The sequence below is a fragment of the Diadema antillarum genome, unplaced genomic scaffold (assembly GCF_040938485.1).
Source record: "Diadema antillarum isolate AM-2024a unplaced genomic scaffold, OU_Dant_1.0 seq00000652_RagTag, whole genome shotgun sequence".
Lineage (NCBI taxonomy): Eukaryota > Metazoa > Echinodermata > Echinoidea > Diadematoida > Diadematidae > Diadema > Diadema antillarum.
In genome coordinates, this window is record NW_027271565.1 from 484,973 (window position 1) to 501,644 (window position 16,672).

Sequence of the window (16,672 nt, forward strand, 5' to 3'; positions counted from 1 at the left end):
CACTGCGATGCCTGTCGAAGCGGGCGAATGGTATCCGAAACACAATTGGCTAATTACCTCTTTGAAGTCACATGGCAGTGGTAAATGAATCCTTTTGGTATGCTATCGGTACCTCATCTGGTAGCGTACTTAGTTAGGTACAGGGTGTCTCAACAAGAAAAGCTGGCCGAGGATTACCTTACTCGCCTCCCACTGCAGTAACATTTTAAAGGCCAGAGATTATGTTAATATACCGACCAAGGAAGCCCTGTCTTTTCTTGAAATTCGTGTGATCATAGTGATCCTAATTTTAATCATGATAATAATTAATCATGTTTCCTTATGATTAGGACCAAATTATTATGATTATTTTTCCCCCAACTACATTATTTTTTGAAGCAACGAGATATCCAATATTTTTGTACTATTGTGTTTTGTGCACCATGCGGTACTTCACTCCTGTATACTAGCTGTTGTATAAGGTGTCACTACCAAAAAGGAAATTCTAGGTCTGTACTTTGTCTGTAATTTGATAAAAATGCGATGTAAACAAACGCTATTCCTTTTTGTTGCACACCCTGTACTATGGAGAAGGAAATGAAGCTGTTTACACGTGATGATATGATTACCATTCACTGTTTGACACGTTATCTCGTTTACACTTGGAAGTTGTCACTCGCATACCGGAGGGGTATACATGTCGCAGCCATCAACGAATTCCTTGCTACTATCACCATGCATTATTACTATGAGTGAGTACCGCTCAGCAGCTGGTATGAGTGACGACTATACACTATCAACCATCAACTATTCACTCGTCAACGACTGGTCATAAGTCTACTTTGCGTATGTCGCATGCTCACGGGTCGTCAGAACAAGTCCGTCTTTGTAATCACCCCCAGAGTTCTGTAAGTGTTTGCTACATACGCCGTCACAAGACGCTATTGTATTGCGTGTGTATCTTAATAAAATTTCAATATGGACGGCTGGGCACAAGTCTATTCGACGCTACCGTGTGGACACATCAATGGGACAACATCTCGTTATACCAGCCGTTTCTTTAAATGCCAAGGTCCAAGAAGTGTAGACGAACAATGTGTAAACATATGACGACGCTGATATGGAGAGGGGGGAAAGCAGTGACTGAGTTTGATGAGGATCGACAGAGATGGCACACACTGGGAGAGAGTAGGATGAACAAGAAACGGAGGCGCACCTGGGGGGAAAATGAACAAGAAAATGGAAGAGTGGATGATGAAGCATGAATGAGAACCACATTCAGTAAACCAAGATAACATTTGCCTTTTGTAACCTTTCTTCCGAGAGAGCGAAAATGATGCATATTATCTATGATAATGTCAGTGAGAAAAAAAAAGCATTGTTAGCGAGGTGCACAGTAGATATATCCCAATGTAGTTTCAGCTATGGACCCCTTGTTTAAAGACTGATTGGAGCGCACAATACATTGATTGAAGGTAAGGTGTGGGTATATAACTATTGGCGCCTTGTCGAAAGGCTAAATGCAGCTGTACGCGGACATCTGGAATAGGAAATGAAATACATCTCGAAGCCCAAATGTCATATCGGATGTGTTGGATATATCATGAGACGACACGACTAGACCGGTCTACAACCCAGGCCACGTAATTGGAAGACACAGTGGGCATCTCATATTTGATTCGGTGAGGGGTGGGGTGGGGTGGCGGTGGGGGCAGAAATGGTAGGGATGATGGCGACAGTGGTGTGTGGGGAGGGGGTGGGGAAGGGGGTGACAGAGGCGTTCGGTAAGGGGAGGGTGAAAGGTAACAGTAGTAAAAGGTCTCATGTCGCGGTGTGATAGACAAATATAAGCAGAGCAGACAGGAGGAGCGATGTGTACAACGTGGACGTAGCAAACACAGCTCCCTTGTTTTGCACTTGCCTTGGTCAAATAGTTCATTTCATTTTTATATCATTATTATTTTACTGATCATCAAAGATACGGTACATCATTCAGTCATGAAATAAAGACTTTAACTGCAGGATTTGAATATCAAAATCTACAACTTGTAATGTTGTCATAAATCATTATGTCTACGCTTCGGTGTTATCTATTGTTGCTATGTTGTTGTTGGTTTTTTCCCCTTTTTTAACAGGTATATAGTGTTACGACAGTATGTCTATATCTTGATAAGATAAGAAAAACTTCTGAGTCTATTGAATGACAGTAATGCGATTGGCCAATCTCATTAGTAATTTGAAACATTTTAAATCTAATCTCCATGAATACATGCAGCAAGGCTTTATGGAAACATATTTGATCCCTTGACCTTACCAATTCTCCCTATCGCATATAGCCGATATCAAGCGATATCACCGTGCGATACCGATATCTGATTGATCGTTCTTGGGACGTACACTTCCGGTTTTGCAGTTTACCCACGTCACGTCCTTCATCTATAGATATTTTCCATAATTTCGTTGTTTTGCATCATCGGCCCAGCATTCATGGGCCTCTTTGCAGAAGAATCCCATTCATCAAAAAGTTACAGATTAGAAAATAACTCTATTATTCGACAGATTGTGAGACAGAATTTAATACGAACTGTGAATACTAGTACTTCGGCGTTCAATGTGCATAAAAGCGTACATTTACACATCGCGCGTTCATAACCGGAAGTTTATATCCCAAGAATTAAAGGTAAAAAAAATTAGAGCGCCACACGCGTTCAGATTCGGAGAGCTATATGCGATAGGGAGAATTGAAATTGTCAGGTTTGAAGAATGTACGTAACGTGACAAGCTTCATTGTGCAAATTGTAGATATTTGTGAAGAAATGACGTCATGAATGAGGAATAGGTCGGTCATTGTCGATATGACGTAAATATTTCTACAGTCGTGCAGTTCACCATCTTTAAGTGCCACGCATTGACACGAACTCGTCCGAAGTAAGGATTGTATAGCAGGTACTGAGAAGAACTCTCATGATGGTTGTAGGTGCCAAAAATATTTGTTGAAGATAAGAGAGAGAGGGGGGAAGGGAAGGGGGTGCGAGGAGTGAGATGGTTTTGGAATGCGCACTCCACAGAGATCGATAATTCGACATGTGTTATCACACTTGGTGGTACTACAGTATGTTCTCGTCCCCGGTAAAGATGCAGGGACATTCCAAAGATGAGGAGGATAAGATATTCCCTTCCTCGTGGACCGCTGCTCGAATACCAGTCGGTGAGTGGATCCATGAATCAGCGCGTCGCCACGTCGAAACTCACTCCAGGAGTCTAGTGAGCCGTTTCTCAGGGATTCAGGGCCTGTGATTGCATCTCGATCATGACAGACGCACGGCTACCAATACCTTGACTTGCCCCTTTAACTATTATTTGTGGGCGTTGAGTGCCGAATGGCGCAGACAACTCCATAGCGTTGTCTACAGTGTCCAAAGTCTCTAGCACTGAAAGTGTTATCAATATTCAAGGAAACATGCTTTTGAAATTGTTTGTCACATTGTTTATAGACAATGCCAGCTGTGCAGCAGTTGTTCATTTTCGAACATCATAGTTGTTCCCCCTCCCCATTTTCGTAAGGAATGGTAAAAGCCGTGGAAGTGAGCATAACGAGAAATGAACGGTGTCGTTCCTTTAACCATCTTGCAGATGGTTCTGAGGACATTAAACAGTTATTATTGTTCCAACGCGGAGTAATTGAAGACTATAACAGCTCCATTTCTGCGTCTTACATGGTATTGATGGAACCTTCTTTAACTCTTTATGTGCCATGGTGGAAACCCCCTGTGTGCCACGTTATTCTGAGACACGAAGATAGTCATGCTTAGAGAAAGAATTCTGTTTTTTCCAATCTGTATAACTTCTACAAACCTCTGTTTATATGCTGGACATAATAGTGAGCAAGGTTAAAGAGGAATGCCAAAAACAATTCTATCTTCAATTTTTCTTTTGAATTACCAGTTGCTACATTACTGTAAAGGAATGACTTTTGCATATAAAATTGTGACAGAAACTTAAAGTGTACATGCAAAATCTAGTTGGGAACACCGATTGACAGTCATTCACCACATAGAATGCAAGCCGTATGTGAGAGGAACAAAAGCGCGAGAAACGCTTTGATTGTACCGCGGGATTAGCGATTTATCGATCGATTTTGGCGGCTTTGTTTGTTGAGCAGAATATGCGAAGTTGGCACGCCGTCGACTGAGTCGGACGTGCGAACATGGCACATAAAGAGTTAATACAGGGTTCGAAAATATCGTGCAATTCAGTGATCCCCCCCCCCCCCCCTCGAACGTTTGTTGACTGAGTGATTTTTTTTTTCTGTAAGCAGGTGTTGCATGCTGTTAACATACTACCTTTTCAACCGTATCGTTTGACAGCAGAGGAAAAAAAACCCAGCAAGAGTCGCATGTTTATTAGATAATATTTCCAAGTATCCGGACGTCTAATATCATCAGATAACAAGCAGGTTATTATCTAATGTTTATTCGCATTTGTCTTTTTCTTTATGTCATTTATGTATTATGACATGTTTCCCCTCGCTTCTTTTTCAATCTCATAAATGATCTACAGGTGATCTCCTACTGGTGGTCAAAAGCAAAGATGTTACGCAGGAACAGCAGGAGAAAGAGCTCCAGTCGGCCAAGAGGGAGTGCGGGCAGCTCCGGCGAGAGATGCTGGCCAAGGAGTCGATCCTGAAGCAGCGGCTAACGGAGGAGGAAGCCAGGCGAGAATTGGTGGAGCAACAGCTGAAGATTGTGGAGGAGCGAGCCGACGCCTTGCAGGTTGGGACCCGCTCGTCTCCCTCCATGTTTACTCGCAAGGAATGATAACCACACAATAATATGTCAATGTAGACTTTGATTCATTCATCGGCACAAGTTAAACAACGTGTTGGCCAGGATCTTCCACCCTCAGTTGGTATTCGATCCGGTTAACTGGATGTACTGTTTGAAATCCCAGGGAGAGCGACCGTAGTGTAGTGTCTGAAGTGCAGAATAGTGTCAACATTTTGTAAAGTTTCATCGCAAAAGGAGTTAAATCTGTTCTTGTTAAGTCGAGATGATTTGATTAAACTTGCCCTAAACCCCAGAAAAGACAAATATTAATAATAAGAAAATACGGCATGTTTATTCATTACAACTCAAGAATAATCCTTCTTTGAACCACGTAGGATATCACTGGAAAGGTTTTATTTTGCTGTGTTTGATGATGAACATACTTTAAAATATTTGAAAATGGCGCTCCAACAGTTATGGGATCAAATCGTTTGCCGTGGATAAGTGGTGGCTATGACCTTGTTGTTGACTACGCAGACGACAAACGGATTTGTTACACTGTGTGCGCCAGCAACATCTCCTCAAACAAATTCAACCAAGATGAAAGATCTGGCTAACGAGTCGCCAAATGTTAATAGGTGGGGCACAGGCTCAGACAGCCTCCTGTGTTACCTAAGCATCGGTACGGCAGTCCGTCAATCAGAAGTTCTGAATAGTCGAGTATGATAATATGATAATAGCCAATCCAAGTCATATTTATGATAAGAGTTGTTCGTCAATTATTGTTATGTACATGCTGTTCAGTAAATGTCGATGAAGTTTAGGATGAACTCTTGGTGATTTTTATATCAATTTTTGTGTAAGATTTTCATATCGAGTGTCTCTGTACTTGTTCTTCATGTTTCCTTCTATTAGGACCATTTACTACGTGCCGACAAGAGCGCCAGCAGCGATGAGAAAGCGAAAGTCACGCCACCCGATGTGACAATCTCTGACGAGAGCACTCTTGACACGCAGCCCGTGAAACCCGTCACTGGCGAACAGGTACGCTGCATGATAATCATTATAAGCTCAATTCAGCTTAATATGTATTCTAGACTGTTAGACATGATGTTTTCTTTAATCTCATATTCTCCGTAAGTTTTTAATAAGTTCACATGTGGTCTAAACAAACAGGCAAATCCTATCATAGTCGTTCTAATGATTTCTCCTTTTTAATACATTATTTTTATCTGTTCTTACAGGGGTTTTAAATGTTGATACTGACAGATGGTTTTACTCCAAAGCCAGCAGTCGCAATTAGAATACACCACCGATAAACTATGCGACATTACCCAAAACAAAAACGCAACAAAAAATTGAAAAAAACAGATATAATGGGTAAGAGAAAAATAGAAACAAATTGATAGATCTGAATGACGAGTGAATTTGACATGTATTTGATATCACATGTTTGAGCACAGCTGCTTCTAGTCTAGTTGAAAAAAATAAAATAAAAATCAGAAAAGGGGACACGTCCCTGCATTTCAACACCATCAAGGTAAGTTTAGCTCGAATGACGATAGAGCCTGGCGGCATATGCCAGAGAGAGTTGGCACCTGGGACGTTCCAGTGCGAACCCAGACCTGTTTCTGAGTAATCACAATGAATCTTCAATACTGACTTAGAACAATCGTAGAAGGTGCTGAGCTCACCGGGGTCGATTATACATCTACTCCTTCGAGAGACGTTCTAGATATTTAGACCTCGTTCGAGCCTTTAATGAGGCAAGTTCCTCCAGAGAGATTTGCCTTAGAAGACACGGTAGGTTTGGGATGCCATGGGTGTTCCTGTTGAAATGACCTTCATTCGCTGCCCACCGGGGTACATTCGAAATCCATGAATAGCTCCCGTCAGCCAATTAGCGTCAGCGAATATGTGCATCGAAGCCTAAGCTCATCAGTAACGGTCGACCCCAGTCGATATTCGACGCCGGTGTGTACTTTACAAAGATTGTTATTTCTCTTATTTTCATGAATGCTCTGAACACGACTTTATAGTGGCTAGAAAATTAATATATCTAGATCTATATAGTCATAAAACTTATCTCCAAATTAATAATGGTACAGTACACGTCTGCACTTCCAACGGAATGAAAAGTATTACAGATATATTAGGTCATTATTACTTTTGATCATTCGACTAGCTTGCCCTGTTTTGATTTCACACTATACTGTGATTCACTCAGAAATCACGTATAGCAAGGTACACATTTAAAAGCTCATTTTAGTCTTGATGGTCGGTTTCCATACACATGAGATGTTACCCCCACTACTATGTTCTCGCCTTGTTCAGGCTCTGCGAGGAAAATGGAAGCAAAATTATCAACATAAAAAAACCAACAACAACAAGAAGTAATATTATAGCATAGCAAAATCATGTCACATAAATGAGAATCATACATTCGCGATTATTTCATATCTTAAGGTCAAGGAATACAATGAATGGAATGCTGAAGAAAAAAAAAAGATTCATCAGATGTGGTACCAGATAGAATTACAGACTGTTCCTCAACGCTATACACGAAAGAGCAAACGCTTTTATCGTGTGCGTTCCCATGGTCTGTCGTTTAGAGAAATAGGATTTCCCCCTCTTGTATTACAACCGATGAGACAGCCTCGCTCTGCTGTCCTTGACGTTGATCACAAACAGACAAGGTTCTCACGTATCCATGGTAACAGTAAGTTTCGTTCATTTAGAACACACCGATGAGATGGATTAGGCGTATGTTCATCTTTAGGATCTATAAAAAGTAATCTGGTTGTTGTGTGCTTCGCTAACATCTGGCAACAAGCCATTTTCTGACATTATGTATTTTGCAAATGTCAAGAATTGTGAGACATTATTAAAGCGAGAAAGTCTCTAGTTATCTACACATTTATCATGATTATCAATATTATAATCATCAATATCATTTAGATTTGTAATATTATTATCATTACTGCTGCATTAGTAGTATCATAATTACTATATTGTCCATGGATAGTTAATTAGCAGGAGAATCATAAGGGAGCGTCTACACTTTGTCGTTGCTTTTACTGTAAAGCACCATGGCTTACATGTAATAAGGTCTGTGTTAGAAATCTGTGTCATAACACCAAAATGCTCGCCCCTGTGAAAGTCGGAGATGAGGGTGAGGTTTTTTTTTTGTTGTTGTTGTTGTTGTTGTTGTTTTTGCTCGCTTTACAAGAATGTCTTCTGTGGCGATCGCATCAACCATGTCGTTTACAAAATTTTCGTCAAATAATGTGTCTTGCCCTATATAAGACTACAGGATGACTCTCTTTGTTCTGTTGGGTCACTGAATGATTTTATTACAAATATAATTATGGAGTATATATTTTATTTCTTCTCCACAATACTTATATGTGTTTGTGTGTGTGTGTGTCTGTGTCTGTGTTTTATTCATTTTTAACACTTATGCACGAATTATGAAGCATGACAGACGTTTCTTTTAAGGATGGTGTATCAATGGTTTCTGTTCATGTAAACTCGGAATTTGTTCCAGTTCCTAACACTCAGTTAGGTCTGGAGGGAATGAAATACACTGTTGTTGTTGTTGTTGTTGCTGCTGCTGCTGTTGTTGTTGTTGTTTTGTTTGATATATGTGTATGCCCTGAATGGTACTATAATTGTATAATAAATGTAATCCAAATAAATGATTTAAAGAAATAATGAACCACCTCTAATTTTCTTGATTTCACGTCTGCTTGTCGTTGATCAGGGGTTCTGGATAGACCGCGTGGCGGCCCTCGAACGCGACCTCGCCGAGGAACGACAACGATGTCGAGCCGCGGAGAAGAGAGCCGAACTGCTGGGTGGCGACATCGCTGAAGCACCGCCGGAGTCACCGAGACCAGGAGAGGCCGAGGAGGCGGCCCTGCGGGAAAGGGAAAAAGAACTTCTCAAATTTGAGGTTAGCATGTCTCATACTTCTTTTCCTATGTATGGATCCAGAATTTAAAAAAAAAAAGTAAACCGTCGTAGTCCTCATAACATGTCCGAAGAAACTGCCCTGAAGTGAATTATATTAGACAATTATTCCAAAAAATATAGTACAAAACGCTCGGTCTAATGTTAGATCCCGTTTTGCGCAGGCGCAGTCACTTCGATATTCTCATTATGATAATAATAATAATAATAATACATTTATATAGCGCATTTTCCATAAACATACATGTACCATGTTCAAATGCGCTTTACCAGTGGATTATTGATATTAACGGAACAAGTGGTTTTTAGATGTTTTTTGAAGGTGACAAGAGATTGCTGGCTGCGGAGAGTTTTGGGCAGTTGATTCCACAGTTTGGGAGCAGCAGATGAAAATGCTTTATCACCAAGTGTGGCCAGCATCTTGGAAGTTGGATGATTCAGTGTGATACCTTGTGAGGAGCGGAGGGTGTACCGGGATGGGTGACGGATTGTTATGAGTTCAACTAAGTAGGGAGGGGCAAGACCATGGATACATTTGAAAGTGAGCAGAAGTATCTTGTAGTGGATCCTGGACCTGATGGGAAGTAGTAGTATAGTAGTATAGTAGTTCTATACTTACAAAATACAGTACATCGTCGTTTGAAGCGCATGCGTTATTACGAATATAAAGATGGATCTGTAAAACCCCACTGTCGTGGTTCTAAATGACCTGATTATGATGTTGTTGCTGGGTTGTTGTTGTTGGTTTTTTTTTCTCCAATGCATGTTTCATTGAAAGATTCGGTTGTCCGGCATCAGTGACCGTCAAGACAATTGGAAATTAACGCGTCTTTTTCGCATAGTGAAAATTGGCTCAAACCTTCAGGGCAACATGAGAATGTGACTGTGAACTGACTCCACCCACTATAAGTGCATCAGTGTCCAAAAGCCGAATCGAAAAGATGACCGTGTTTTGAAAGGATTCAGCCTTGACTAGCCATGTTTATCTTTCGTCTCAAGAGGGGGTTGTTCATTTCGTCGCCTTCCCATTTAGCATCGTTCAGGGCGCTTATTCATTTCATAGTTTGACTTCAGCCTTACGTTTCTTCACTATTATACTGTCCAGTGCTGATAACGCTGCATCCAGGCACCTATATCCCCTCTATAAATAAATGCCTTCGACGTGCGGTTCTGGGCGAGCTAAAGCCTTGGACTCAATCATATAATAGAAAGAGAATGATATCTAGTGCATTTTTTCTTATATCTGGCGTCTGTTAAAAGTTCTACTTCGTCAGCATGGCCTGTCATTGTTAGTCACCGAAAACTCATGAGAAGAAGTAATGCAAGACTTGATTCAAGTTACTCGACGTAGCTGATACAACACCCATGTTAGATGGATTAACCAGCTAATTCAAAGACAATGTTCTGTTCTCTTGTCCTTGTTTTCTTGTTTGGGATATAATCTTATATGAAGACATTGATGGCAAAACGAGCTCACTTTTTTATTATTATTATTTTGAGATATTTGAGATTTCATGGCTGCAAAAATAATAACAGCAAAGAAAATGCTAGGTGAATGTGGGATTTTTAATCGAAATTTCAAGGATATTCCTTGTATTGTAACAAGTGAGGCATGGCTGTGTCTGATTGTGGACGTATTTTGAAATGTTTAAGAATGGCGCTGTACCCATTTTGCAATCAAACTCTCAATGGGTGGTTGGTTCAGTTATTTCTTGGTTGGTTTGGACATGTTTAGCAGACAACTTTCAATGTATGGCCTAATGAATGGATTAACTTTGAGACGGGTTACTCGTTTTTATGGCCGGACGGTATTGTGGGTGACATGTCTCGAATCTGAATCACCTCTCCGCTGTCAGCTCCAACTTCCGCCCCGACGGCTGAGCGGGATCAGAAGGGTCGGACCCATCGGGACCAGATCCTTCAAGACAATCGACAATTCATGTAAAACCATAAACATTCGCGGCATGATAACTTCAGCGAATTGGAGTCGACGGCCCTTTTTCGCAGCATGAAACTCTTGCGAATTGCTACTGGCATTCAACGCATTGTATAGACAAATGAAGACCTTTCCCGAGTCTTGGCTCATCGCGAAATTTTGGAGTGTTTCAGGCACACGAAAATTCCTGGTCTTATAGTAATGCGACTTTATACCTCTAATCTGCTGCGTACTGGTTTGATCTGAAACATTTGAGTGCGCGTTGAGTGAGTTCATTAAAGGCAGAGCGAGAATCCTCAAGGACTAATACAAGAATTGGAAAAAAAGAACATTTTTTTTTTCAATTACTCGGAGACAAACTCTGTAGTATGGAATCCTACATTTGACACTTCTCCTCCCTTTTCGGAGTAATGTAGGGATACATACGGCTTGTATGGGTTATGTATTACAACTTTAACAGATGGAATTCGTTTAATGAGCCCTTCTGTAAATGTACGATGTACAAACTTCAAAAGAATAACTAGTAACAAAGAGGCAGTCATAATAATTTGTAAGTATTAATATCCGTAAGTAAACAATATTAAGAGAAACACGCAGATCACACAAGGATAAACGAAAGGTGTGTCAATTGTTTATTTCAATAATGATAACAATTAGGAATTAGAGCATTGGACAACACACAGAATTAAGAATTAAAGAATAAGTGATTGAAACATTACCACCTTTCTTGCTTCGGTACGCATCTATCTCCACTCCACATAAGTCAAGCACAGCTGCCGACTCACAAGAAAAGAGGGTGGTGTTTGGCCTCACCCCCACCTACATACACATACACACACACACACACACGCCCAAAAAGGTGCTATTGTCTGTATACCTGACCAAAATACACCCCCTCCTGATACCCCTTGTGGCATCCTCTCGAAATGATGAAGCTGTATTTTCAATTACAGTCCAATAAAGTTTGAGTGGTAACCCCCTCCCCTGCCCCATGTACACGTCTGTCGCTTCCTGCTCGCGAACTATTTCTGTCAAGGTATAGCATGAGTATCGGCGTTATGATGGTATGGCACATGTGACATCCGCAGGCATTAGATATGACAATAGCAGAAATAGAAAGGTTTGTTGACCATAATGCCGTATTATACCAGATGAACGATGTACAAATCGTGCATGTTGCAGCTAGAATGTTGATATATCGTTGTTAGCTTCTTGGAAACATTCTATAGTGCCATGAATTAGATCGTTTGCTATTTAACTATGTCGTACCGTACTGAAACTATAGTGAAATATGTATTAAATACACAAGGAGTTATGTGTAATTCGCTTACTATGGATTTCATTTTAGTTGTTGGCCAGGCGTTGTTTTTTTTTTTTCATGGTTTGAAGGTATTTAAGCTTGACCTGGCATTTTTCCTAGAAATATGACAAATCTCGCTCATATACATAGTTATTATATTCATTTATTCTTTTCTAAAAGCACTCATTAAAAACTAAAGCGCCATTATAAACATGAAATACAGCCTTTACACAGAGCTTTGTCAACAAAGACATAGAGCGATGGACCAATGGGCGTGATTGCAAAGGAGAAACATAAGTATAACAATTTGACGTTGGTCTGAGGAAGGGGCATTTCATGCAGCGCATTGTCGGATATTTTTCTGACGAACTATATTCTGACAAACTGCCTTAAGCTACTAAAATTCTTGCAATCTGATTGGCTGAGAGCAAATATATCAGAAAAAGAAATATCCAACAAAACGCTTCATAAATTAATGTCTCCCAGATTGTTGTTGGTACCTCCAATGAACTACTTTCATCAAAAACAAACTTTCAAATCACCAAATAAGCTCGTACATTTCGGTTAAAAAAGTGTGACTCTGCAAATGAGCAAGTCTTGGCGGAGAGTCATACGTCATCGATGCACAACTCTTTCCAGCGGTGTTCTGCTCGTCATCCCTAGTTATTTATAAATGCATGTTTACTATTCATGTTTATATTAATTGTATATATAAATAAGCTTGAGATATTTTGTTTGAAATAATAAAACCGCATATTGTCACATTTTATGAAAAAATCAGATATGATCATTTTGAACACTTAAATTGGTTTTCTGAGGCACGGCTGTCAACTTGAGAGTAGGGCATCAATGTCGTTGCACCTTTTGGCAGGCTCTTACACGATCGCTTGCAGGAATTTTTTTTTTTAATCGCGTACGGAGACAATTTTTGATGTCCACGCGTATAAATTGGTGAAAGGTTATATTTTTTACTCTTCTTAATTATCAGTACGGTGAAAATCTCAGGACTGCTTCCCTTTAAAATAACAGTAAAAAGAGCAATGATTCATGGCTTATAGGTCGAAAAGATAGGAAGGGGTTTACAATCTTTTGGACTTCAACATCATGACAATCACAGTGATAATAACATGATGGACCACAAATTTTAATTCACAAATTACAGAATGATGAATATCTTGCATACGTTCGTCGCACCGAATAGACTGCATGATTAATTGAGTAAACTCCAATCATGATTTCATGCCCATCGCCTATACAGTTGCCCCCTTTCTCGGCATTTGATAGACGCTAGCAGATCTCTGCAATGTTCCTTCAAGTAATGACGTATTGGGAGTCCTGGTTTGGCAGTTGTGGTTAGTCAAACCTTGAGAATAACCTCATTACCTATGACAGATTAATTTTGCAGGGAACTCCCTGTGATTTTCATTTCCTTTTCATAATATCATGTTTGGAGAACGCAAGATACTAGTACGCCTAACTGATTTGCGAATTGGTATTGCCCACTAAGATGCATATCATTACGTGAAACAGATGTGTAATTTATGTGGGGGGGGGGGGTGTGCTCCCAATAACCTGCTTGTTATTCAGTTAATCATGATTGCAGTAAAAATTGAATCCATTGGTAGTCAGCAGAGAACCAGTAATGAGAATAGGTCCAAACAACAGATATAATACCAAAAGTATGTTTTATAGTGCAAGGTGGAGAGACGACAACTTACGTGGGCAGGGTAAAGTGGAAATGACTGAATTAGGAGCCCGGGACTTTTCCGGACTTGGAAAAACCAGACAACCTTAGTATGTTAGTATGCAGCAATGAGAGTAGGTCCAAACCCCAGACATAACACCAAAAGTATGTTTTAGTGCAAGGTTGGGAGACGGCAACTTGGGCAGGGTAAAGTGGAAATGACTGAATTAGGAGCCCGGGACTATTCCGGACTACAGGTCCCCGAGGATAGTTTAATGTGAGTGATGAGTGGTCTGAAGGAAGGTCTTAAGAGGTAGGCAAGAACACATACTGATAACTCATGGCTTGTCATGCCCTGTGCTGTGTATTTTTTTTTTCTTTTTGGTCTTGTTTTAATGTCTTGTAAAGTCTGTTAACGTCTCATCGTGCATCACTCCTCCCCTCTCCTTTCCTCCCTCTGTCTGTCTGTTTGTCTGTCTGTCTGTCTGTTTGTCTGGACTCCTCTCCTCTCACTCACTCTCTCTTTCTCTTCTGTTTTTCTTCTTCTTTCTGTTCTTATTGTTCTTCTTGTTCTTCTTTTTCAACTTCTTCTTCACTCACAGGTTTTCTTATGATATATCTCATAAATGTTGATCTGAAAAAAAAATGTATTTTTCCTGAAATGAATAACTACAATTCTCTGATACTTTTTGCGTTTTCTTTATTATAACTTGAGTTCTCCAATTCTGTCAGTTTTTTGTTTGAATCTAAGACACCTTGTTTGTGTGAAGTATAGTAAACACAATTTTCGAAAGGACCGATATTTCGCCAGGTGCATAAGAATAAGATACGAATAAGGATAATATTTATATAATATTGGATAACCTTGAGATTAATGCAAGGAAATATTGGACGAGCTATGCACAAATATTGGACGAGTCGAAGACGAGTCCAATATTTTGCTTAGCGAGTCCAATATTTCCTTGTATGAATCGAACATAGGACATCCAATATTATCATTATTATCCTACAGAGGATTTTAGCAAAAAGTATTTTCACTTACCCTTTCTGTTTCCGAGTGCTGTATGGTCTCCTACTTAGCTACTGTACATGATCCTGACATGGGGTATGGTACACTCTCAGTGCAAGTTAATCTACTTCATTCCCTGATAAAACATTGATCTATGTATCCATGGTAGCCGTTACTGTTAGGCCGAGATCTAGCTAATTTACACCAGAATTAGATGTTCTTGTATTCGAGATCTGAGACACAATTCACGTCACATCTACCGTAGATCGTGAAAGATCGAATTACTCGTACTGTAGTCCTATGGCCTACTGTACTTTAAATAGTATACACATAACGTAACATGCATGCACATGCAAGCGGCGGTGGCCGGCTACATGTATTTGTATATCGCGCGCGGGCTATCTAGCAGTAGCGCTGAGCTTATCAATCGTCGCCTTCACACACACACACACAAAAAGTGCAACTTGTTTTCATTAAACCTAAATTTAATTTCTTAGTATGAAAGTGATATTTTGAAAAAAAATTGTATGCAAAACAATTTCATCTAATTGGTGTATGAAATTTGTTTGTATATTTTAGTTAATTCGTGATTGACCAATCACAGACGTTTTTACTTGATATTTCAGGTCGTCTCGTATATATCACAGCCAATCACGGTGCAGTTTATAAAACTTTGGGGAATCCCCCTCTTGCCGTCCAATATTTTAAATATTGGTCGCCTCGGCAAAAATATTGGTCGAGTTCAACAAACTTTCTAAGTGGGTCGGAGGTTATGATGTTCGTCGACAAAATAACACTTGTATTTGGGCTCTAAAAATCCTCTGTATGGATAATAATCATTTATACTCCGCAAACCGCTTTCTTCATCCACTATCAGTTTCCCCTTCGCACTCGCTATAATTTCTTCTTTTTTTTTCAAATGATAGAATTTACTGAAAATTTCTCGAAGCAACATAATTATACAGAGGATGGATGACATACATAATATTACTTCAACACAATATCGAACTAACGGTCCATCATTATTTCTATTCACCTATTATCACTATCATTTCTTTATTCAACTATTATGAACACCTGTTCTTGTTTTAGTTGTATTCTTTTACTGTTTATTTCTCACTCTGTGTATCAGGATTCCCTTCTGTCTATCTTTCTGTTCTTCTCTTCCCTTCATCCTCGCTCCCTCACTTCAGTGAAACCAAGATATGAATAGGCTCGCACCAGTCTTTCCGTTGGCTTTACTCATTTCCGGACGGCTAAGTCAATGGTTCCGATCCGTTAGTTCGATAGGAGTTCCTGGGACCTGCGTGTAGCTGTACCCTTCACCTCCGGCCTTGCGACCACCATCCCAAGGTGTAGCACTAACGTTTCTACGTGAATGTACTATATTTTATATGGAGAGTTCGAATGCAAAAACCTATCAAAGTTCTTTCAAAATGTTTATAGTAAGGTTGTCATCGAAATGATATAGGAAAAATAAAATCTGTTCAATGATACTACTAACGCTTGCCACTTCCAAAGCAAGAAAGATTTTTAAAGATATTATGATTATTTAATTACAAAGTGACGTTTACTCATAAAGCCTCTAATGATGACTGCGTTCAAATACCGATGGTACCTGTATATCTCTATAGTATTGGCAGAGATACCGTAATTCTAAGCCTTTGTATACTCTTAATTCTGCGAAGTATTCACTACACTGAATATTCAATTCAGTAATCACAGATTGATTATCTAAAAACAAGAATACTGCGATAAATAAACTATTGTAGCAGCCTTTTACTGTATTGTCTGTACAAACTAGTTAACCTGCGTAATACCCCAGCTGTATCGCGGGAAACTCCGGGGGTGGAAGTTACAAGTTAACCGTCTGTCTTTAATGACAATATTAGCGTCACGCCTTAACGCGTTAATCCTCGGATTTCGGTAGTGAGACGCCCTGTACGACCTGACAATAGATTCACTAAGCCTCATTTAATCCTTCGACTCCTTAGGGAGCAATCACATTACATGCTGAAGGATGTTC

At 39.8% G+C, this 16,672-nt stretch overlaps 1 protein-coding gene across 1 annotated transcript in view; it reads left to right on the forward strand.

Moving 5' to 3' along the window:
• The first annotated feature begins 3,114 nt into the window (after positions 1-3,114).
• Positions 3,115-16,672, forward strand: part of LOC139736551 (uncharacterized) — a 63,865-nt gene continuing 50,307 nt past the window's right edge. The window contains exons 1-4 of the mRNA XM_071647301.1: positions 3,115-3,187; positions 4,540-4,751; positions 5,661-5,789; positions 8,509-8,700. Of these exons, the coding sequence (XP_071503402.1) occupies positions 3,115-3,187; positions 4,540-4,751; positions 5,661-5,789; positions 8,509-8,700 (606 nt within the window). The remainder of the gene's footprint in view (positions 3,188-4,539; positions 4,752-5,660; positions 5,790-8,508; positions 8,701-16,672) is intronic.